The sequence below is a fragment of the Schistocerca gregaria genome, chromosome 7, assembly GCF_023897955.1.
Source record: "Schistocerca gregaria isolate iqSchGreg1 chromosome 7, iqSchGreg1.2, whole genome shotgun sequence".
In the NCBI taxonomy this organism is placed as follows: Eukaryota; Metazoa; Arthropoda; class Insecta; order Orthoptera; family Acrididae; genus Schistocerca; species Schistocerca gregaria.
The window spans coordinates 164,082,278-164,107,529 of record NC_064926.1 but is presented as its reverse complement, the minus strand read 5'-3'; the positions used below and the strand labels follow the sequence as shown (position 1 = coordinate 164,107,529).

General features: G+C 41.2%; 1 protein-coding gene across 13 annotated transcripts in view; it reads right to left on the bottom strand.

The window, feature by feature from the left end:
- The window catches only part of LOC126282231 (bumetanide-sensitive sodium-(potassium)-chloride cotransporter-like), a 221,222-nt gene that overhangs the window by 83,915 nt on the left and 112,055 nt on the right, over positions 1 to 25,252 (bottom strand). For all 13 annotated transcript variants that reach the window (XM_049981807.1, XM_049981797.1, XM_049981800.1 and 10 more), the window contains 2 exons: positions 23,242 to 23,483; positions 22,956 to 23,149 (listed from right to left, as the gene is read on the bottom strand). In XM_049981807.1, coding sequence (XP_049837764.1) covers positions 22,956 to 23,149; positions 23,242 to 23,483 — 436 coding nt within the window. The remainder of the gene's footprint in view (positions 1 to 22,955; positions 23,150 to 23,241; positions 23,484 to 25,252) is intronic.

Here is a 25,252-nt window from a genome sequence, read left to right as displayed (position 1 = left end):
GGGATACGCTTAGTTGTTTTTATTTCTTGTATTTTTCGTTCCTCTAGGAAGATTCTACAGTCCCTATTCCAAACAGGGTGGCTTTCAGAACAGTTTACACATCTGACAGGCGACGAACAGTCAATTCCGTCATGGGCAGCCTTACTACAGTTGCCACACATCGCTTCTCCCTTACACCCTAGAGTTGTATGCCCAAAACGCTGGCACTTGAAACAGCGCATTGGGTTTGGGAATAAGACCGGACGTTTAGTCGAAGAAATCCTGCCTTGACATGTTCTGGGAGTTTGGGGGTATTGAAAGTAAGAATGAAAGTGTCTGATTTCACCAGGTTCCCATCCACCCTTTTCATGATGTTCTGAACGTCAACAATTCCCTCCTAAGCCCACTCACTCTTTAATTCTTATACAGGAATGTCCACGAGATCCCTACAGGTAACAACACCTTTACTGGAGTTCAGGGTGCTGTGAAGCTCTGTATCGATAGTGTATTCCCCCAAGCTTTTAGCTGTTTGAAGGTTAACTGCTTGCTGAGCAGTTGATGTTTCAACAAGCAGTGTCCCATTCCGTAAACGCTTCACTGATTTTAAAGTTCCAGCTATTCCTTCTAGACCCTTTTGGATATAAAATGGTGAAACCTTTTCAAAGGAAGCCTCTTTCCTTTCTATTATTAAAAACACATTCTGGTTTTCAGTATGTGCTCTGTTACTCTGAACTGCTGTACGTTTGCTGACGCCAGAGTCAGGAGGACTGGCTAACCTAGCCCTCTTGTTGGATTGGGCGGTAGTGCCTACCAGCGGTCCACCCATCCCACTCGCCAGGGAAAAATTAGGAGGAGGAAAAGAGGAAGAATTCGTGGTAGTCATAGTCGTCCCACGAGCAGCTAGGGAAACTTACATCCATCCAGACACAGCCCCGCATGCCTGGATAAGCCTTGTACAACTGAGGTGCGGCAGGTTCCCCAGAGGTTGCCCGCTAGCGACTGTTCCACCTCAACAGCCATGCATCTTATCGGCGGGCAGCACACCTTAAGATTGAAGGGTTTTTTATAGAGGTATGTACTGTCCTCGTGATCCAGGCAACCAAGCCACACAACATTCCACCGTTGCGCCAAACGGTGGTCGCTGAAGCATGCCCAGAGCTTAAGGTATCAGCAGACTGGCGGCGCACACCAGTCCACAGCTCGAGGACCCCGGGTTCGCCAAGCCCGTACCCAAGAGGCAAGAGAACTCTGGAATGAAATCCGACTAGCTCTTTTGCTATCCCAAAGAACTCGACGACACTGCACGAATTGCATTGCGACATGCCTCAGTCCACCAATGGACTGAGAAATGCCATGGTAAAGAGGAAGTGTGAGGAATGGAATGTTCAGCAGAAGTTAGGATAACATTAGTGAGATAGTCCACCTGGTCATGACAACTGAGGAAATTATGTTCTGCAAAGGTCACCAGGAAAGAATAAAACTGCCAGTCGGCCTTAGTAAGCTGCCATTTGGGCATGCATGTGGATGGGGTAGGAGTCAGCAGACAGAGTACACGGGAAATGGTCGCTTGCGCAGGGGTCAGAAAGAAAGGACCACTCAAGACAATGGACAAGCTGGGCAATGTAAAAGAATAGGTCCAAATGGGAATAGGTGTTCGAGCAGTCAGAAAGGAAAGTGGGTGCACCAGTGTTAAGGCAGAAGAGGTTGAGTTGGTTAGGAATGTCAGCTATGAGGGCCCCTCTTTGGGAGGTCCTGGGAGAACCGCAAAGGGGATGAAGCTCATTAGAGTCACCGAGTAGCGAAAACGGTGGAGGTAGCTGCCCAATAAGCTGAAGGAAGTCTGCCCTGGTGACATCGAAGGACGGAGGCACATAAATGGAACAGAGGAAGAAAGTCAGGTGGGGAAGGAAAAGGCAAATGCCAACAGCCTGAAGACGGGTAGTCATGGAGATAGGTTGACTATCAATGTCATCCCGTATAAGCAGTACGACGCCGTCATGATATGGGATGATGACCTCCGGGTGAAGCTCAAAACGAATTGGTAAGTAATGTGAAAGCTTAGAGCGGTCTTGAGGGTGCAATTTCGTTTCCTGACAGCAGAGTACAAGGGAATGCTGTGATGCTAGAAAATGCCATAAATTCTCTTTGTGGGGCCGAAGGCCGCGAACATTCCATAGGAGGACAGTCATAAGGAGGAAGAGATGTAGGGGTGGCGACTAGTCAGTGGCCACCGAGGGACAGCTGGTGGAAAGTCGCTTCTACAGGGCATAGGAGGAGGATTCTGCTCCTTGGGGTCCACAGAAGCATCAGCGTGCTTGTGCGGTAGGTCGATGGAGTCCAACGCTGAAAAACGGTTGGTGATGTACACCAGCGAGACACAGGTTGGCCGGGCTAAGTGACGACATGGTGACACCGTCGAGCAGGATCTTTGAGTTGGTGAAGGAGAAGACCATTTGTCTTTAGCGGACTTCTTTGAGCCCTTCTGGCTAGAGGAAGACTTGGGTGTCGTTTGTCTAGAGGGATGGAGGAAGTCTTCTCGGGAGTGCTCCTTCTGTCCTCTCCTGCCTGCCGCTTGGGTAGTGGGTAGCTTTGCCCCTTTAGGCGAGAGTTTGACAGTTTGTTGCACGGTGGGATTGGGGGATGGCAATGCTACCTTGACACTAGGCGACTCCACAACCTCAGAGCCAAATTTGAGGTCGCATGTCCGAGTAGCCATGTTCTTCATGGAGCGAGGGGTAACAAGAACTGAACTATAAGTGCCAGGTGGGAGAACACAGGGTTTGTGACTAGCCAGTAACTTGTGAGCTACTGGGTAATGCACTTTTTCCTTTACCCGAATCTCTTGAACAGCCCTCTAATCTAGATATATGGGACAATCCCGAGAGGTGGCAGCGTGGCCACCATTGCAGTTAATACAGCAAGGAGAAGGAGGTGGACATTTGCCCTCGTGTGCATTCCTGCCACAGGTTATGCATTTGGCTGGGTGTTGAGATGATGATCTAGTGTGATTGAACCAATGACACTGGTAGCAGCGTAACGGATTTGAAATGTACAGCCACACTGTGATGATTTCGTAGTCTGCTTTAATCTTGAATGGTAGCACCATCCTATCAAAGGTGAGGAAAAGAGTGTAGTTGGGCACCAAGGAGGACTCGATCTTTTTCATAACACAATGGATGGCAATGTCACCCTGATCAGAGAGGTAAGACTGTCTTTCAGCCTCGATTAGACTGCCAAGCAGCCTAGTGTAAACTATACCACGGGAAGAATTCAAAGTTCTATGTGCCTCGACAAGAACAGGATAGCCGTGGAAAAGTGAGGCAGCAGGTAGTAGTTTTGCTTGAGAACCAGAAGCTGTCTCCAAAAGCAAAGTTCCATTCCGCAAACAAGAGCAGGATTTCACTGGGCCAGTAATGGCATCAACACCTTTCTGAATCATAAATGGATTGACCATGGTAAGGACTAACCATCTTCAGTACATGAGACCCCAAGGAACTGTGATGCAGTGAGAATGGTCTTAGAATAAGTAGCCTCATTACGTTTACATTTTGTCGACGTCATTGGAGAGGATGAGTATGGGTGACTCATCGTGAGGAAATCCCCACAATTGCCAGTGTGAAGGGGGCCCCAAGGAGGAAGGAGCCCACCATCGGAGACAAAGGGGCACATCCACCTCAGGTGACTGTTCACACATCCGAAACAATGACGGAGGGACCAATGGGCAATCTGGAAGGGTACAGCTTAGGCAATCACCCCCTCCTTGGGCCTGGCCTGTACCAGAGGGTAAATGTGAACCCTACCTGTCGACATGGGTCTGGGAATTACGTGTTACCCAGTCACCTGTTGTGCGTCACATACATGGACCGGCCTTCAGGAGTGGACAGGGAGGAAGAAGAAAACAGAATCCTCAAACTCTGAAGTGGAGGAACAACAGGAGAAAGGAAACAAAGGAAGGAAAAGGGAGCCAAAAGAAAGTTGAGACTGTTTGCAGGTCAAAGGAGCGGAAAAAGAATAGCAAGAGGACAGACATGCAGCACGGAAGGGACAAAGCACTGCATAGGCTGGGGCCCCGGGTAGCCAATTACAAACCCGCCAAAAGTGGTGAGCCCCATGGGTGGGTGGGGGGAGGGGGTAGGTTCAGAGCAGCAGTGGTAGACATATCCTGCAGTGTCTCTGAATATCAAACTTATGGCTTGTTACTTCACTTTGTGGGTCAACACAATGACAGCATCATCCTCTCTATTATGTCACTCTGCTATACTTGCATTTTTGACACTCGGCTATTATGATGTGTAGCAAATAACCCAGTTTTGTGCCCGCATTATGCTTAACATCACCAATCCTTCCTTGTTGGCATTCCACTCAGTAGTTACTTATTGACCTACTTTGCCTGGACCTTGTATTACCAAGGGAAGACTTCTCAAGCTCTCCTCCTTTCCCAAGCCTACTATTTCATGGCACTTCAGAAAGTTGTCAAGTATCTTCGAGTGCAGTCATGCCTATATAAACAGTAGCATAAACATTTGAATACTAAGTGATGATCAGACAAGATGGTTAGCATATTATTTTGTAATGTGATCATATTTGCATTCATTAAGCTGTAGTGTGACATGTTTTGAGAGCTTCTCTTGGAAAGCATCCCCTATGAACTGCATGGCACAGTGGACAACTACTTGAACATCCATTCTAGTGTGTATAGCCATAAGCAGATAAAATCACTCTTAATGAAATGGGTAAGAGAAGTCTCAAGCAGGTCAGTGCCACAATACTGATAGAGTATCATAAGTAAACTGCAAACAGGATTATTACCAAATTATATTCTTTTGAGCTTTTGAACATGTTCTTTATCCCCTACATGAGTGAAATAAAGAAACTTGTCTTCTGTATCAAACTTGCAGTTGTTACACCTGTACATAGCTCACTTTTGTCTTTAAGACAATGGGGGAAGACAACTGGTCATATAAGCATAGCCCACCAGCGCAAAACATTTTTAATGTAGTTACCTGTGAAGAAATATTTGCCGTGCAGAAAGGAAGACCACTGACTTGATTTTATTAACTCTGTCATCTTCGTGTAGTTGATATTGTATTATCGTTTGCAAAATTTTCTTAATCTGATGTGGTGAATAAACTTTTCTTCAATACTGACCATAGGTGTAACATTTCAGCCTGGAGGCTGTCAGCATCAGCTGATACATGGGCCCTATGAACCAAAGCTCTATGGATGATTTTAGTTTAAAAAATCCTCCCATCAAACTAGTACTTCTAAAATCAGCAGATACGTGTTCATCTCCCTTCCCTGACCAGCATCCTACAAACTTACTTTATTATGTTGCTTCCGATCAGGACCATGTTACCTGTCTCTATTCCTTATTAGTATTTCACACCATGGACTAAAGGTTATTCTGTACGAGCTGTGGAACAAACTCTAATCCTACTTTTGTCAAAGCTACACTCCTTTCTTCTCTCCTACTACAATTTTGTGAACTATCTCCCTTATCTTGTGGTTTAGAAAGGTCATCAAACTGATGCTCTCTCAATGCATCCATGAACACCTTAGCCAGACCAGCAGCCACCCCTTCCCATTAATTTTTTTCTGACCCTTGATGCAACCCACTATGTTTACTTCTACTGGACCAATCGTTTGTACATCTACATCAACTCCGCAAGCCAATGTACAACATGGCAGAGGGGTAACCTGTATCACTACTAGTCATTTCCTTTCCTATTCCACTGACAAATAGAGTGAGAGGAAGTAGTATGTCTATATGCTTCCATATGAGCCCTAATTTCTTGTATCTTTTCTTCATGGGCCTTACACAAAATAAATGTTGATGACAGTAGAATCATTCTGTTGTCTCTAAATTTTCACAACAGGGTTCCTCAAAAAGAATGTTGCCTTCTCCCCGGGGATCCACATTTGAATTCCTGCAGCATATCCATAATACTTGCATGTTGTTCAAACCTACTGGTAACAAATCTAGCAGCCCGCCTTCGAGTTGTTTCAATGTCTTTCTTTAATCCAACTTGGTGCAGATCCCAGACACTCTTGCAATACTCAAGAATAGGCTGCAGTAGCGTAGTGTAAGTGGTATCTTTTAAAGATGGACCACAGTTCCTAAAATTCTCCCAATAAACCTAGGTCTACTATTCACCTTCCCTACCACAACACTCACATGTGCATTGTTCTGCAACATTAAACCAAGACATTTAAACGATGTGTCTCTGATGAGTAGGACACTACTAACGCTGTATCCGAACATCATGGGTTTGTTTGTGGTGCTCATCCACACCGACTTTCATTTTTCTATATTTAGAGCTAGCTGCCATTCATTATACCAACCAGAAATTTTGTCCAAATCATCTTTTATCATTCTACAGTCACTGATCTTTGACACCTTCCTGTACACCAGAATCATCAGAGAACAACCGTTGATCAGGCTACCCTCTCCTCCAGATTATTTAGGTATACAGAAAATAATAGTGGCACAATCACACTTCCCTGAGGCACTCCTGACAATACCCTTGTCTTATGAACACTTCTCATCGAAGACAACATACTGGGTTCTAGTACTGAAGAAGTCTTCGAGCCACTCTCATATCTGGGAGCCTATTCCATATGCTTATACCTTTGTTAACAGTCTGCAGTGGGGCACCATATCAAACACTGTTCAGAAATCTAGAAATATGGCATCTGCCTGTTGTTCTTCATCTATAGGTCGTAGTATATTGTGAGGAAAGGACAAGATGGGTTTCACACATGCAGTGCTCTCTAAAAACGTGCTGAGTCTTGGACACATGCCTCTCAGTTTCAAGAGGCTTTATTATCTTTGAATTGAGAAGGTTTTCAAGAATTCTGCAGCAAATTGATGTTAAGGACATTGGTCTGTAATTTTGGAGGTCTGTTGTTTTACTCTTCTTCTGTACACAGTCACCCAGAATGTTCTCCTCAGTTGTTTGTTGTATGTATTCTGATTTGTCATTTGTCACTATTTTCTCCCTTTGCAACTCCCTGTACTACTAAGAAGTTATTCCCTGATGTCCAACACACATTCTTGCATCATGTCCATTTACTTACGGCTTCCCATGAATTTCCTTCCTCACCAAATCTGACAAACCTAATTTCTTTTATCACCAGACCATTTACTTTTCCATGTCCTTTTGTAACATTCCATCTCTAGCACTGATTTCTTTCTTGTCTGTTTTTCCCACAGTCCATGATTCCACTCCTAACAGTCTGCTCAAAAAATTAGAAAGACGAGAAGTAAGAGGTGTAGCACGTGACTGGTTGTGTTCACAAATAAAAAGTCAGGGACAGAAGGTATTACTTCAGTATGAATTCAACATTAAGAATAAAACAAGGGCCAGCTCCATCCTTTCTCTAGTGAATTACCAATAAAAGGTGGCATCTTGCATGGCTCCACCTCAGGTCCACTAATCTTCTCCATTTCTGTGGACTACTTTGTTAAATATACGAGTCCCCAAAAAATTATCTTATTTGCCGATGACCCTAGCATATTGCTTACTGTATTCAGTCCATAAACCTTGGCATCAATGACAGGAAGTTCTACAAAAAACTTTCTGGCTGGTTAACTGAAAATAAATTCATTGTAAATACCAAAAAAGCTGCATGTGTCAACTTCCATTTATTTCTACCATTTTAATTAATGTCTTTTCGAACACAATTAAAAAATGATGCCATAGAAAATTTAAGTGTCACAAAATTTTTAGGTATGTGGCTTCAGTAAGCATAAATAACTTTTCTATGAAACTCTGATCTGTTTGCTATGGTCTACAACGAACAAAACACTGTTACAGCAGGCATATTATGTGCAGTTACACTCAATGCTTTGATATGAGATCATTTTCTGCTAACAGTGAACTCACAGCATAAACTATCAGAGGAACATAATTAACATTGATGTAATACTACACAATAATATAGCAGAGGAAATAAAAATCGCTACATATCCAGTATGTAGAGTTGAACTAATGGCTTTTTATTATAAAAGTACTGTTTTCATCGATAAAGAATTTCTGAATACGTAACAAAAAAGTTAAGTATAATATGATAATATGCTCCTAATGTCCATTCTTAGATTGTCTATTTTTAAATTAAAGCCTATGTTTAATACTCAGACTTTTTTGACCAAGAATGCAATCTTTGTCTGTGCTAGTCTACTTCTTATGTTGTCCTTGCTTTTTAAAATAAACGTGTCTCCTATATTTGAGGTACTCTTCTGAGGACCAACTCTCGTAACTTTATTTCCTACTGCACCACATCAGTAAATGCGATTAAGCTGTCTGTGTTCTAGACTCTTCTACTTCCAATTACCTACATTGGCATGATCACATTTTTCTTTCCCAGTTTCTCATTACATTATGTAACTGTAATCAACATTAGTTCCAATTTCTTCCACAGTATCCTCCCTTCACATCTCTAAAGTTCTTTGTATTGCAACACACCTAAACTGCTACTCTCCTTTCCCATTTCCTTCAGTAAATGAATGACACCCCCTTCCAAGCCTTGCGTTTTGTAAGGTATGAGTTATCCACTCAAGCCCCCAGCTGCATATAGAATGACTTTCCAAAAGTTCTCTCTCTCCTTCCTAAAATGTGAAAAATACAATGGCAGATAGTCCATTCGATCAACAGTTGTCAGTAAGTAGCTCCTCAGCTGGATTAACCACACCAGCTGCTTCTCTTGATTTGTGAAGTTAATATTCCCATAATTGTCCACCAAAGCCAAAATGTGTTTTAAGCTCTATTAATCTGGTCCACAGTGTTTTAATGGGTAGGATAATAAGAAAAACAGGTTCACTCAAGCAGAACTCACCATATCAGAGTGGAACAGGCACCGCAGAACAGACTATTATCTAGCCTCAACAGTGTTTATTTCTGTGTTACCTTAGTTGAAGGTATTTTCAAATACTTTTTCACAATCCAAGCAATTAAGCCAAGATGCATATTGTCTGTGACACACAATATAAACCACTGTATCCAGTTGATCACTGGTATATGCACAGAACTTATTAGATCAACAGTGCCGATGAAACTAAATCATTGATGCTGACCGCTCTGAGAGGCTTGGCTACACATGTCACTCGTTAATATGTGGCTCAATGAACAACGGCAATACAAATCTTCAGCTGATTAGTTACATTATTGCTAGCTGGTTATCTATTGTATGTTCTGGTCAGTTAATGTCATCCTAGAGATACACTGCCCCAAATAAATAAATAAATAAATAAATAAATAAATTAGTACACCTACAAAGAGGACTTCAATTTTGATCCGATGACAGCATATGCCACTTGGGGCAAAGGAGATGTACTGATAATGGTTTCAATGTCATTTGCTAACAGATAGTGTAGTGGCATAGCCACCAGAGTGCCACCTCCATCTGCCCTTTAATAGGGAATGCTCACAGTCATAAGGCTCAGTGTGATGCAAACTTGTGAAGCAAACAGGCAACCATGCAGTGGAGATGAACTCTGGCTTCCTACAGCCAGCTGAATAAGATTGAAAGGGTCAAATTGTGGCCTTCCAAGTGATGGAATTGTCCTTTCAGAGAACTGCTACAGAAATTGGATATGTTGCATTGGTTATGCAATGATGCTGGTGTCAGTGGTCGTGTAACCATCTCACAACCCTAGATGAGAATCTGGACATTCACATAGCACTGATGGCTGCCATGACTGTTATATGGTAAAAGAGCAGCAGTGGCAGATAATACAGCTACCACAGGACAGATGAGAAGGCTTGTTAGCTCAGGCACGTCAGCACGAAATTTCGCAAACTGATTATTAACAGTGGGACTATGGGCACGCATGTCTGTAGCCCGTCTTCCACTCACATCACAACATTGACATGCATGGTTCAACTGGTGCCATCAGAGGATCACTTGGAAGATAGAATGTCATGCCATGGTCTTCAGTGATGGAATTAGATTCTGCCTGCACACAAGAGGTGGTTGTTTGCGCATACTACAGACTTGTCTAGCGTTGTCTCGTAGAGCCCACTTGTCCAAGACACAGAAGCCCCATCCAGGCCTTATTCTCTGTAGTGCGATAAGCGACAATTGTCACCCATCTTTGGTGTTTGTGGAGGGGACACTAGCCCACGCTCGATATGTGCAGAATGTTACTAAACTCATTCTTTTGCTGCCCCTGTAACAGGAAGGCGATGTGTAGTTCCAACAGGATAATACTCACTGACACACTGCTCACGAAACTCCTGTGCCCTGCAAGATGTGCAGCAACTTCCCTGTCTAGCATGATCTCCAGCCTTGTCTCCAGTCAAGAACGCATGGGATATGATAGGACGACAACTGACTCATCAATAACTCTCACAGAACTACATTAACACGTTGAGCAGGCATGGGATAATCTATTTAAGGACAGTATTCACCATCTGTATGACTGATTGGATCCACAGGCAGTGTGTGCATTGCCAGCCATGGTGGCTACACCACGTGCTAAATATGGTTGTTTCAGCATGGATCAGTACCTGGTACTTCAGAACTACTTGGGCTGTTGATCTGTAACTGTCATCATTTGATGTACTCGATATGCACTATTGCAACAATGAGTGTGAATTGGAAATCTCTAAAAGGATTTACTAATATTTTTTTCCTGGCACTGGTCAGCTTTTGTGGGTCAAGTATTACAACTTCCACTGAAGCTAACTTCATAGTTCTGTATTGCAATTAATTGACACCAATAGTTCCTTAAAAGCACACTCTTATAGTGTACAGGACATGGCAGAATAACTTCTGCGAACTTTTTTTCAAATTCATCACACTAAAAAAAGAAGTAGTCCATACAGAGGCAAGTCCAAAAATCCTTCATTTTTGAAATATTAATTAAAAGTGTGTATTCAATAAATGTTGAAGAAAAACACAAGAATTGCAGTTTGTAACCAGTAACTAATTTAATGTAACTAGGCAATTAACTGATACTATTGAAAGAAATTAAGTGATTATGCTCTTATTCTATGTTTGATGTCATTGTGGTTGTATCGAGACATGTCTACACTTGGTGTCTGTCTGTATGAGATTAGTCTGTCTAACACTTTACATGAGTGGGCGTTCCATGTAACCATCATAAAATAGCCATGAAATAAGAGGCAAACAAATTTTATGTACAGCTGCAAAAACGGTAATTGCTGTGAAGTTGCATGAGTGTACAAAATTATGTTTCTACACAGGAGGTATACAATATTTGCTGCTGTTTATCATCATGTTGCTAGAAAAGGATCCATAAAAGAACAAGCAGTGGTTTGAAATAGTTCAGAATTTGCATGTATGCCTGGCCAGGGAGAACTGTGTTCTGGAGGCTGCCTAAGAAAATCCAGGTATCAGCACATGACATTTTGCCACAGAATGTGATTTCTTATAGCACTGCTTGGGTGATATTTTATGGGTAGTTCATGTATCAGTATACCATCAAAATGTGCTAGGTCTTTCCTGTCAATCACAGACAAAAACAGAACTTTTGAGGGTTTGTTGCACGAGCTGTTGCTTCTCTATAGTTTGTTACAGCAGCCTTTGTTTACAGATGACTCAGCGTGTAAGAGACGTTTAATAGCAAGTTTTCACTATCAGCATTTGTAAATAGATATTTCTAATGGCACATTTACAGCTAGGCACCAGTAGCAGCTTAATTTGTAGGCTGGAATTATAGGTGACCGATTGGCAGTGATACATTTTCTTCCAGAATTACTGTTTGTAGGGTCTGTTCAGAAAATTCTTCCAGAGTTGCTACAAGATGTGCCCCACCACAAAAGAGGAAGTGTGCATTTTATGCACGATATTTCATTCACATTGCTTGAGATGCACCATATGGTATCTTACAAGACAAATGGACAGGTAGGAAAGACCACATACATCACCTGCACATTTCCATAATCTAAACCATTTGAAGAATTATCTGAAGGGCTACAAGACCACATAAAGCGATTTATTTATGTAGCAGGCATCCTTAATGCAGAATGCAGATATGATCACAAATAAGTTTGTGGAACCCTTGTGAAACCATCTGAAACCTTGCACAAGTGTTTGAAAGTATGTTACAGTCCGTGATCTGACTAATGTGTGTGTGTGTGTGTGTGTGTGTGTGTGTGTGTGTGTGTGTGTGTGTGTGTGTGTAGAAGCAAGGGTGGTTTTACAGATTTTTATGGTTTTCTGGCTTCAGAATTTTGTTAAGTTTTCTTTCTGTAATGGCTAAAAATGATTTTTATATGTATATTTACACAGACTTCTTATCTATTTTGTTGTGAAGAATCCTCTCTTGAAATTTGTAAAAATATTTCTGGTATGCTCTGTATGTGTCAAAACACATAGCATTTCATATTATATTAGGGATGGTTTTTGTTCTGTAGATTTATACTAAGTTGGTCCTCAAGGATGTAGAATATGTCTAAACAAGCATACACAATAGATATTTATGAAAAAAAAGAGAGATGCATATGGTCTTTCCACAGATTTTAAGTGAGATGATCATCATGCATGTGAAATAAGTAAAAGACTGTCCACTTCACATTTGTTTCTGGTAGTTCTGTATGCAATGCTTGATGGAATATATTTGAAGTTATCTCAACACATCCTGATTTTTGTGATCTCATTTGATGTAACCAGCTGTTCATCAGAAGAATTTCATTTCACAGACTGTTAGACTTTTTGCATCTTTCGTCTTTACTGTCCAGGCTTCACTGCCGTAGCACAGCACAGGTCTTGCTAAGGTCTTGTAAAGGCGTATTCTGGTGTGGTTCTCAACTAAGGAAGGTTTCATTACATTATTAGAGGCTTCCATTGCTTTTGTTTATTTGCTAGCTTTTTCAGCTAGATCTGTTTCTTCCTGATAGTATAGTTTATAGTCTATGTATGTCAATGTGATCACTTTTCCATAATTTTATTTATCAAACTTATCTTAGTTTGTAGTGAGTATTTTCCAGAGAAGGCCATAGCTTTTGTTTCTTCAGCGTATGTCCATGCTGTATTTCTCATATAATATCTGTTATCTCTGTATAGAACACTGCAGCTCAACCCTCTGAAGACAATACAAGAGCTAAATCATCTGCAAAAGGTAAAACATCTAGCTTTTGTTTCTGTTGATAACTATGAAGCCATGTGTCATTGGTTTGACTCCTTGATTTTATTCATATAAATAATAAACAAGTGTGATGGAACACAACATCCTTGTCATACTACAGCACAGATTCTGCCCCAGCTGACAATTTGTCCTTTTTCTCAACACAGATCAAATCTTTTCCATACATTTTGTGTATATTTTTGATAAGCTGTGGTAGTACATGGTCATCTACCAAAATTTGTAATAATTTGTTTCTGATGACTTTATGAAAAGATTTTTTGAAGTTTATCAAGGCAGTATGTAATTACATATTAAATTCTGTATGTTTTTACAGTGAAAAATAGCCATCACAGCATGATCTTACTTTTTTTGAAAGCCATTTTGCTCCTCCCTCATAGCGGATTGACAGTGCCTGTACAATTTAGTTTTGATGATGTTGGCAAAAATTGGTAATCTTTTGAAGATAGTACTGACAGTTCACTTATTCCAACTCTCAGGTAAATTACCTCATAAGTAGATCACATTTAAGAAGTTTAGGAATCTGTCTGTAAATACTTGCTTGCATATTTGAACATCTTTAAAGAGTATCTTCTCTTGGAGCTTTATAATTTTTTTATTTTATTTAAAACTTTAAGTTCACACTTAGAGATCATTTCTCATTAATAGTTCTCTGAGAGGTGGACTGTAGGAGACTCTTATGTGTGATAGTGTAGGCTAAAAACATTGCAACCATTTAGGTAAAGGAATGGGATTCACTTCCACATTCTCTCTGTTTTTACTGTCATGTGTTTAATCATTTTGGACATCTGTGGTTGGGTCTGTAAAGGCAGGGTAGATACACTGGCCAAAAGCAGCAGGAGACTGGGTGAGTTTCTGGAATAGAGGGCTGTGTAGTGCTCGAATGGGTACAGGAAAGGAGCTAGATAGGTAAGGACAGTGACTAAAGAAGGTTGAGGCCATGAGGATTGCGGAAATATAGGATGTATTGCAGGGAAAGTTCCCACCTGCACAATTCAGGAAAGCTGGTGTTAGTGGGAAGGATCCAGATGGCACGGCCTGTGAAGAAGTCATCAAGATGAAGAATGTTGTGTAGGGCGGCATACTCAGAAAAAGGGTGGTCCACTTTATTTTTTGGCCATAGTTTGTTGCTGGCCAATCATGGGGACAGATAACTTGTTCGTTGTCATGCCCACATAGAATGCAGCACAGGGGTTGCAGCTCAGCTTGTAGATCACATGACTGGTTTTACAACTAGGCTTGCCTTTGATGGGATAGGTGATGTTTGTGACTGGTGGTGGTGGTGGTGGTGGTGGTGGTGGTGGTGGTAATGGGAGGACGTATGGGCAGGTCTTGCATCTAGGTCTATTGCAGGGCGATTAGCCACGAGGCAAGGAGTTGGGAAGAGGTGTTGTTTAGGGTTGGATGAGGATATTATGTAGGTTCGGTGGGTGGCAGAATACCACTGTGGGGGAGGGGGAGATGGGAGGGGGAGATGGGAGGCAGGATGGGAAAGATAGTGGGCAGAGCATATGTTTCAGAGCACGACCAGTGGTAGTTTAGATCCTGGCAGAGAATGTAATTCAGTTGCTCCAGTCCTGGGTGGTACAGATTCATGAAGGGAATGCTCCTCTCTGGTCAGAAGGTGTGACTTTGGGAGGTGGTGGGTGACTGGAAAGATAAGGCATGGTTGCTCTGTTTTTGTACACGGTTGTGGGGGGGGGGGGGGGGGGGAGACTTGTCACTGCAGATGTGATGGCTCTGGGTGGCTACGCTGTATGGAAGGGACTTCTTAGTATGGAATGGGTGGCAACTGTAAGTGGAAGTACTGCTGGTGGTTGGTAGGTCTGATATGGACAGAGGTACTGATACAACCATCTTTGAGGAGGAGGTCAACATCGAGAGAGTTGACTTGTTGGGTTGAGTAGGGCCACATGAAGCAAATGGGGATGAAGGTGTTGAGATTCTGGAGGAATGTGGATAAAGTTGATCCAAATAACACAGATGTCATAAACGAATCTGAACCAGTCGATAGGTTTAGCATTCTGGGTGTTTAGGGAGGATTCCTCTACATGGCCTATGAAAATGTTGGCATAGGATGGGGCCATGTGGGTGCCCATAGCCATACCCTGGATTTGCTTGTGGGTAATGCCTTCAAAGGAGAAGTAATTGTGGGTGAGAATGAAGTTGGTCATGGTGACTAGGAAGGAGTTTGTTGGTTTGGAATCTGCAGGGCACTGGGAAAGATAATGTTCAATAGTGGCAAGGCCATGGGCATTTGGGATGTTAGCGGAAGGGAGGTGGCATGAATAGTGACGAGCAGAGCACTGTGTGGTAAAGGAACAGGAACTGTGGAGAGTCGGTCGAGGAAATGGTTGGTATCTTTTATGTAGGAGGATAGGTTGTGGGTATAGGCTGAAGGTGTTGGTCTACGAGAGCCGAGATTCTCTCAATGGGGGCACAGCAACTGGCCGTAATGTGGCATCCTGGGTGGTTGGATTTACGGATTTTAAGTAGCATTTAGAAAGTAGGAGTGCAGGGGATGGTAGCAGTGAGTAGACATGGACTCCAGGAAGAGCTTCTGTGATGGTCCCAAGGATTTGAGGAATGACTTTAGATCCTGCTGAATTTGTGGACTATAGTCACTGTGGAACGGTTTGGCGTTGGATGAATCTGACATCTGGCAGAGTCCTTCTGCCAGGTAACCCTTGAGGTTCAAAACAACAGTGGCCTTTGTGAGCATGTGGGATTATAAGGTTGGGACAAATTTTTAGTTGGTGGATTGCAGTTATTCCTGCACAGAAGATTAGTTTGAAACTTGAGGGATTGGAGGAATGCTGGTGAGACAAGGTTCGAGGTTAAGAAATTCTGGAAAGTTTGAAGGTGAATCACGGTTGGAGGAGGAGTGAACTGAGTCAGGCAGGGTTCAACATTGGTCTTTGGTTGTGTCTGATTGGGTAGGGTTGGTGGTGGACAAGTGTTCCACTGTAGGGAATGGGAGAAGGAGAGAAGCTTTTAACAAGTCCTGCACAATTGAATTTGGGAGTGGAGCAAAAGGTGAGGCCTTTGGAAAGTACTGCTATTTCGTCCTGGTTTTTGGAGGAAAGGTTCATGACTGTGTTTCAGGTCTGTTTAGGTTTTTGATTCTCTTCTTTATCCCATTTCTTACCTACTAATTACACCGAATACAATTATATATGGCATCCTCCTCCTACACACTTATCCCCCCCACAGATGTGCAACCCACAGAATTTTTTTATTTTTATTTTTCTTTGATCTCTGTGTGACTTCATGCCAACTTCAGTTGGTTTTCGCCTTTTACTACAGACATTCTCCCACAGGTATCTCCTTGTTTCTCCTTGCTTTATCCATTTAATCATTTTTGTGATTTTTCTCAGGTATTTGGGTATTTTTTGTGAATTTTTTGAAGATAATTCTAGATTATTTACATATTTTTTCACGTTTTTTTCCCTCACTAAGGATCCTTGCTATTTCCATCTGTGTCAATACAGAAAAGTTTACTTTTCCCTAGTCATAGCCCAGTCCTATGTACTGTTTGTGCATTGTTGCTTGGCTCATGGAATTCCCCCAAATGGCCTTACCATCAAATTACCCAACTCTGGCTGCTACCCTTCCTTCCACCATGACCTCCATCTGTTCAGATTACCCCAGTTCGTATCCCTCACCAACAGTCCTGCAAAACCATATCAATCAAGTCCAGACTACCTTGAAATACATTGTCTCCATCCGTAAAATTCTCCTGCTATACAATCCCAAATTCCTGGATCCCACAACACTCATTGAAACTTTTGCCTTCCAGAGCAATATGCCCAACTCCACCTGAAAAAACTCTCCACCCTGCTCACTTCCTCCTCCCATCTTTGACCACCACTGTCCAAACCTACCCCATATCCTCTAGTAGCTGATAAACACTGTCTTGCAGACCTACTACATTCCCCACCCTTCAAAATTCCCTCCCAGCACCACACAGAATCTGGATCCTAAACAGACCCAAAACACAGTACTGAGTCTTTCCTCCAAAACCCTTAGCACTGTACAAATATCAGTCCTTTCCAAAGGCCTCACCTTTTGCTATACTCCTAAATTCAGACATGCCGGACTTGTTAAGGAGCTTCTATTCTTCTCCTGGGCCCTACACTTTTTCACCACCAACCCTACTGATCAGACTCCACAACCTTATAATCCTACCTGCAGACAAATGCTCCAACACTTTTGCCTTTAACTGTAAGGATTACCTGGCAGAAGGACTCTGCGAGCTATCAGATTCATCTAATTACAAACCCTACCACAGTGAACCCATTCCAGAAATCCAGCAGAATCCCCAGTCTTTCCTTAAAATCCTTAGATCCATCCCTGGAGTCAATGTCTCTCCTCACCCCCTACCACTCCCCGCACTCCTATCTTATCTTGTAAATGCTTCCGAAAACCCAAAAACCCAACCATGCAGGACACCCCATTGTGGCCAGTCACTGTGTCCCCAGTGAGCAAATCTCTGATTTCATAGACCTACACTTTCAGCCTATACCCGCAACCTACACTCCTATATAAAAGATATCTACCATTTTCTCCACCGACTCGCCACAGTTCCTGTCCCATTACCACACAGTTCCCTGCTCGTCACTATTCATGCCACCTCCTTTATTCTAACATCTGTAATGCCCATACTCTTACTGCTATTGAACACTATTTCTCCCAATGCCCAATTGATTCCAAACCAATGACCTCCTTCCTAGTTGCCATGACCAGCTATAGCCTCACCAACAATTACTATTTCTTTGAAGGCATTATCTACAAATGAATTCAGGGTATGGCTTTGGACACCTACATGGCAACATCCTATGTTAACATATTCATGGGCCATCTAGAGGAATCCTAAACCCCTCAACTGATTCAGCTTCACTAGTAACATATTTGTGATCTGAATCGAGGATGAGGACACCCTATCCACATTCCTTCAGAACCTCAACACTATCACCGTCATTTGCTTCACCTGGTCCTAATCAACCCATTAAACCACCTTCCTCAATGTTGACCTCCACCTCAAAGGTGGCTGTATCAGTACCTCAGTCCATATCAAAACATACCAACAACCACAATACCCCCACTTCGACTGCTGCCACCCATTCCATACCAAGAAGTCCCCTCTATATGGCCTAGCCACCCAAGGCTGTTGTATCTGCAGTAAGGAGCAGTCTCTCTCAAAATTCAAAGTACACCCAGGGTCTCACTGAGGCCTTTGAAGGCCATGATAAACCTCCTCCCCCAATCTAGTACAAAAACAGATCTCCCTTGCCTTACATATCCAGTCATCCACCACCTCCTCCCACTGCCTGGCCACACAGGAGCATTCCCCTAATGACTCAGTACTAGCCAAGACGGGAACAACTGAATTGCATTTTCCATCAGGGTTTCAATTGCCTCTCATCATGCGTTGAAATGAGAAATGACCTACCCACTACCCTTCCAACCATGGCGCCCCCTCCTCACACCCCCATAGTGTTATTTCTCCACCCAACAAACCTACACAATACCCTTGTCCACCCCTATGCAACTCTTACTTCCATCGCCTTGCCTCATGGCTCATTTATCTGTAACAGTCCCCAAGACTTGCCCCATAAATCCTCCCACCACAACCTACTCCAGTCCAGTCACAAATATAACCTGTACCATCATAGACAGGACTACCTGTGAAACCAGTCATGTGATCTACAACCACTGTGCTGTTTTTTTTATGTGAGCATGACATCTAATAAGTCCTACAAGACAGTCTTCATTTCAATGACTGCTTCACAGTCTGTGCCATCTGGATCCTTCCCACCAACACCAGCTTTTCTGAACTGCACAGGTGGGAAGTCTCCTTCCTACATTCGCATAAACCTCCTGGCCTCAACCTTTGTTCGTCATTGTCATTACCCATCTAGTTCTTTCCTTGTTCCCATTCCAGTGCTACGCACACAGTCTTTTTACTTCCCTCCTTTTTTTCCACCCCGCCTCCTCCCACCCTCTCTATGCCACCCTCTGTCTAACCTCCCAATTGCACCTAGCTGCCCTACCCTCTTTCCATCTCGTCCCTGCATATTTTGGCAGCAGCACTTTATTATCCACTACACTTACCATACCATTGCTCCCCTCTTTGCCCCACCTCTTCCTTACTCCCATTCAGTTGCCTCCCCCACCATGCACTGCTTTTCATATTCGTGCTTCAGCTACCGGAGACTGTGGTCATGTGTGCATGTGTATGTTTTTTTGTTCTTTTTGTTGTGCATATCTGTGACTCAGCATCTCCACTACATTGTACATAGCAACCATCATTTTCATAATATTGTTAAATAACAGCGGAGTTAGTCACATATCAATCTCAGTTGTGTATGTGTCGTTGAAGCAAACAGCTGTTTTTTGGACATAGTGCTATTGAGTGCTGTGTTCAAGATTACGAGTTATGTATTTTCGAATTTAAGACATGGAGATTTTTTCCTCAGAGCTGATCAATTAGTTCGGAGACAGTACATACAAATAATAACATACAGTATTGATGCATGGATGTTGTTATTTCATTAACTTCATCAAGATGTGTTCTGATACTTCAGTTAATGATTCCACCTCATACTTGAGTGGTGTATGTTTTAGAATAACACCAGAATTGTGAAGATTAAGAAGACAAGATTTTTCACTTGTCAGGTTTGTTATGCAAGTAGTTGGACAATGCTGATCCTAACCCTACATATGACGTTAAGGTTTTAATGGTCCGTATAGACGAAGGCTGTTCAGTGATGAATTACAGTTATGTTGCTTCATGCCGTTACTGCATAACGAGGATTAATTTACCATGATAAATTCACAGTATTGTTTCCTATGACAAAGGTGTTGGGTTTAGATGTTACTTGTATTTCAGGTACTCAATTTATGGCAGACTTATTTCATACTCTGTACATTTGATAATGGTGACAGTTTCACAGAAAGTAGTCATATAAGCTTTCTGTAATTTACTGTGACTATGGCTTTACTCCTATACTGAAAAATAAATTTGAAAAACAAAAATTTCCTGTTGGAATTATTGTTATGCTTATATACTTTGATTTTTTCACTATATAGTTGTGGATGATATGTTGTGATGGTAGATAAAATTTTTGTTTTGGAAACTTCACTTTGTGATTTTCTGATTGAAGTGCATTCTCTGCTACAGCTGTTTCACCTAGTTGGGAAAACTGATGTTTGTTCAGTCTTGTATTCATGCTCCTCTTTGTCACTTTCATGTACACGTTTCCACAAGTACATGGAATCTTATATATGCCACTTGCTGACAGAGAGGGAGTTTGTCTTTTACACATCAAAGAGATTGATGTGTTCTCTTCGTTGGTCTAAAAACCAGTCTGCTATTATGTTTCTGTGATATTTTGCTGACTATCAGTTACTTTATTGATAAAACGGAAAGAAACTATATTATTCCATCACTGTGTTTTATCCTTTTCCTACTGTTATTCAGTCATAGAACCCTATTTACTTGTTTACACGAATAGCCATTCATCTCTCAAGACTGCTTCATATGTTTTAATTTGGTGTCCAGGTTTTGTGGCATAAAAATTCTTATGGCTCTGTCAACAATACCACTATTTTGTTGTGGATGATGGTTTGAGTTCTTACGCAAATATCTATCAGTATGTGACTTTCCACATTTTCTAGAGCTGACTGAGTTTTTCCATATAAATATTAGTGGTCACAAAATTACATGAACATGGTTAATGCAACATCCATTCTGACATCAAGAACTTGCTCAAAGTTCATCATTCTATTAGAATTGACTGGAAGTAAGTCAGTCTAAAAAGAGCAATGCCTTACTTCTAGTGAATTCCAGTGGAATTATGATGTTTATGAACAAGTTGTTGGTGTTTTAACGGGTAAGCCACTGGATCCTGCAATCACTAATTTTCACAGGGAAAAGTTTGAACAGTCAACGCTATAAACTGTGAACACAAAACAATATTGATGATATCAAACTGTCTGTGATACTTTCATGGTTTGGTCACATGGTAAAAAAGTTTTGGAGGAATTCTTTACTTATTTGAATAGTATAAATCCAAAAATCCAGTTTCCCATGGAGATGGAGAAAGGCAGCAGAATATTCTTCTTGGATGGAAGGTTAAAACTTAAAGTTTTTTGGAAAGTCACACATTCACTGAGATATTTGCATAAGAATTCAAACGATCATCTGCAACAAAAGAGAGGGGTTATTGAAAATCTTGTTGACAGAGCCATAAGAAATTGCATGCCAGAACACCTGGATGCTGAATTGAGACATTTGAAGAAGGCTTTTGAGAGTAATGCCTATTCAAGTAAACAAGTAAATACAGTTCAAAAGTGAATAACAGGAGGGAACAGGTGAACAATAAAAACACAGTGACTGAAGAATAAATTTTCTCTGCCTTTTATAAAAAATGACTGTTCAGGTCAGCACGATTTTCCAGAAACATGACATCGGATCAATTTTTAGATCAACTAGAAAAGTATGTCAAGCACTCTGATCCGTAAAGGATGAACTCCCTCCTCCGTCAGCAAGTGGAGTATGTAAGATTCTGTGTACTGAACCAGTTCGCAACAGTTTGTGTTGGCACATCTGGACTCATAAGCCCTCTTATCTGCACTGTAGTTGCCGTACCAGCTGCCAATAATGCTCTTAATATATGTCGACCCTGGCAGGTGTCTGATTTGTGGACATTCAGAACCTTGTTTAAGGGTGTGAGAATGTTCATGTAACCACTGATACTAAAATCATTGCACAATTGATGTAGCACATCCACCATGAAGGGAAGGACCACCCTGCAACCAGGAAGGCCACAATTTGATCCTTTTCAGACTTGTTCAGTTGGCTGTAGGAAGCACAAGAGCATCTCTTGGTATAGTTACATGGTTACTTCACACATTTGCACTACACTGTGCCTTCTGACTGAGCAACCCTTATTAAAGGGTAGACATATATGGTGCTCTGGTAGCTATGCAACTATGCTACCTGTTGATGATCAGTGTTGAAACCATTATCAGTACATCTACTATCCCCTAGGTGGCATATGCCATTATCATATCAATGTCTTTCCAGTTGTACTTTTCTTTCCCAGCAGTGTAGATACATATCTATTTTTTTAAAAGCAATGGTTGTATCAGACACGTGTCAACACAGTTAAGGTGAAAGTGTTGTTGCCCTGGTCAGAAATTTTGCTTGATCGAGCTGTAAGGCCTGAACAATGCCACCATAACACTAGATGGAAATTTGATTCATTACTCTGGCTGCTTGCCATACTTTGACAAACATAAAGAAAGGATGAAACTTTTAATATGTTGAATGCCCAGTCATTCAAAATATGAAGGAACTTTGTGGTATTTTAATTATCAATAAAATCATTTCTTGAGAAGGAATGCCATTTGTTTGTATTCTTACTACCCTTGTTCTTCGGAACAGTTAACTGAACAATTCTGCATTATCACACAATACTATCCCATAATACACGACTGTAGGTAATCATTCAAAATTTGCAAGCATTTCTGTGTGCAACCAAAACCCTTTAAGTACAAAATAGGTCGAACCAATTTGTTTGTGTGTACATTTCTTTTCAGTGTTTATAATACACATGGGCACCAAAGAATTAAATTGAGAGAGTTTTATGACTACAGGTATTACTGGAATTACAACAACTTGTCTCTAATTTCTTAGAATGAATTTTTGTGAGATTAAGTGAAAGTACTTTGTGTGTGTGTGTGTGTGTGTGTGTGTGTGTGTGTGTGTGTGTGTTCAACTACTTTTTCCACTTTAAATTTTTACAATGGTTATTAACAGAACTGGAAAAGCTTATTTCTAAAAGTTCAATCTTTCACAAACCTTGAGAACATTCAGAGAACAGCTTCTGTTGAGCAAAGTCTTGAAATTTTTCATTATCTTGTAAGGAAGTCCTATCTGGAATATCACCACTGACTCCATCCATGACATCCACAGGCTCACTTGGAACATTTGAATAACTGATTCCTTCTTGCAGTCTAAGGATGCACACTGCAATATGCATGTCCAGTGCCTTGCTACAAAGTGATAGTTACATTATACTGAGTATTGTATTTTTATTGTGCAATTCTGAATATTTTTCAAACTTGAAAAAATTACTGTTACTTACTGTATGACACTGAAGTACATAGAGAGATCATGTTGTTCACAGTTCTGCCAGTCTGCCTTATAACCCACCAGCAAAATGTTTGGTTTTAGTTTGCCAATTCCAGCTGTCTGTAATAAAGCACTTGCTCCATTTTTAAAATCTGTTTCATCGATATATGTGTAGAATGCTTTTATCTTGTTCAACTGGAACCAACTCTGGGCGTCAAGTTTTAGTCTATTGGATTGTCTTCGATTCATTACAGTCTATAAACACATTTAGCAATGACACCAATGTATTTAATATAATTTTGTATATGCTTAAATCTTAAACTTTAACTATGAGCTACTTGTAACCACGAACTACAAAATAGAGTAACTACATGGAGGGGAGATTAGGAGGTAGGGCAGACAGAATAGATGGAAGAATTTTTTTGTTGTTGTCCATTTCAATAACATCCTTTTATATAGGCCAAGTAAGAGAATGTTTGTCAATATGGCGTTGTACTCTTTATACTACAATGATTCATTTAATAAGTACCGTATGCTGAACTGACTCGTTACCCTCTTAACTCGACCTGAATACATGAAAAAAAATTCCCCTGCAGTTAATCTTCCTAATATATCAAGTAACTCCACAAATTTAACTATGTAGTGACAAGTGGCATTGTGCCGTGACTATCGTACAAATGTATATTGAAATTTACTGTACTTGAGTGTTCATAGTCAAAAACATTTATTTTCTGGGATAAGAAAATTATTGTATTCTGAAGTATTGGTTGCTAGAAAACTGATCTAAATGGAGGCAAAAAAGAAGTTAATTGTTCAATTTTAAATCCAAAACCTAATTTTTACATTATTATGAAAAGGATGGTTGTTACCAATAGCGGAGGTGCTAAATCGCAGACATGCACATCAAAAATATTATCAGAAAATAAGCCTCTCTCTCTCTCTCTCTCTCTCTCTCTCTCTCTCTCTCTCTCTCTCTCTCTCTCTCTCTCTCTCTCTCTCTCTCTCTCTCTCTCTCTCTCTGTGTGTGTGTGTGTGTGTGTGTGTGTGTGTGTGTGTGTGTGTGTGTGTGTGTGTGTGTGTGTGTGAGAGAGAGAGAGAGAGAGAGAGAGAGAGAGAGAGAGAGAGAGAGAGAGAGAGAGAGAATCTCCAATTAAGCCCTTCTTGGCTGAAAGCTCAGCATCTCCACTATATGGTGAGTAGCAACTATCCTTTTCACAACATTGTCACATATTTTTACATGTTATTCGTGGTCAATAATAATGTGCTGATACTGATATATTTATGTTTATAATATCCAAACCACTGGAGTGCATAAGAGAGGGCACTTTCTACTGTATCACTTGCTAGGACTTTTTCCCTATTCCATTCTTATATGGAGTGGAGGAAAAATGATTGCTTAAATGCCCCTGTACATGCTGTAATTTGACTAGTGGTGTCTTTGCAGTCCCCATGAGAGCATATGGGGTGACGGTATATTCGTAGCTTCCTCACTAAATACTGGCTCTTGAGAACTTTTAAGTAGTGTTTTGTTTTGCTGTTTATGTTTATCTTTTAGTAGATACCAGCTCAGACTTCTTAGCATCTTTGTCACTATTCCAAGAGTCAGACAGATCTATGACCATACATGCTGTGTCTCATTTTATATTTTCAATATCCTGATTGTTTTATTTGATGTTTGTCCCACACACTAACAATGCTCTAGGATGGGTTGGACAAGTGTTTTGTAAGCCATCTCCTTTGTAGACAGATTCATTGCTCAGCTACCAGGAAAATGCAATCGCAGTCTGACACCTGCTTTACTTCTGATTGAGCCTAATTGACCATTCAATTTCACATATCCAAAAACTGTTACACACAAGTATTTTTATGAGTTCTCTGCTCACAGGTGCGACTTATTGGTATTTCAGTCATATATACTATTTTTTTGCATTTTGAGAAAGACACAATATTTTATTTAAAGCAAGTTGTAATATTTGCACCCCTTCAAATTTTATCAAGTTCTGAATAAATAACTGAGAAACTTT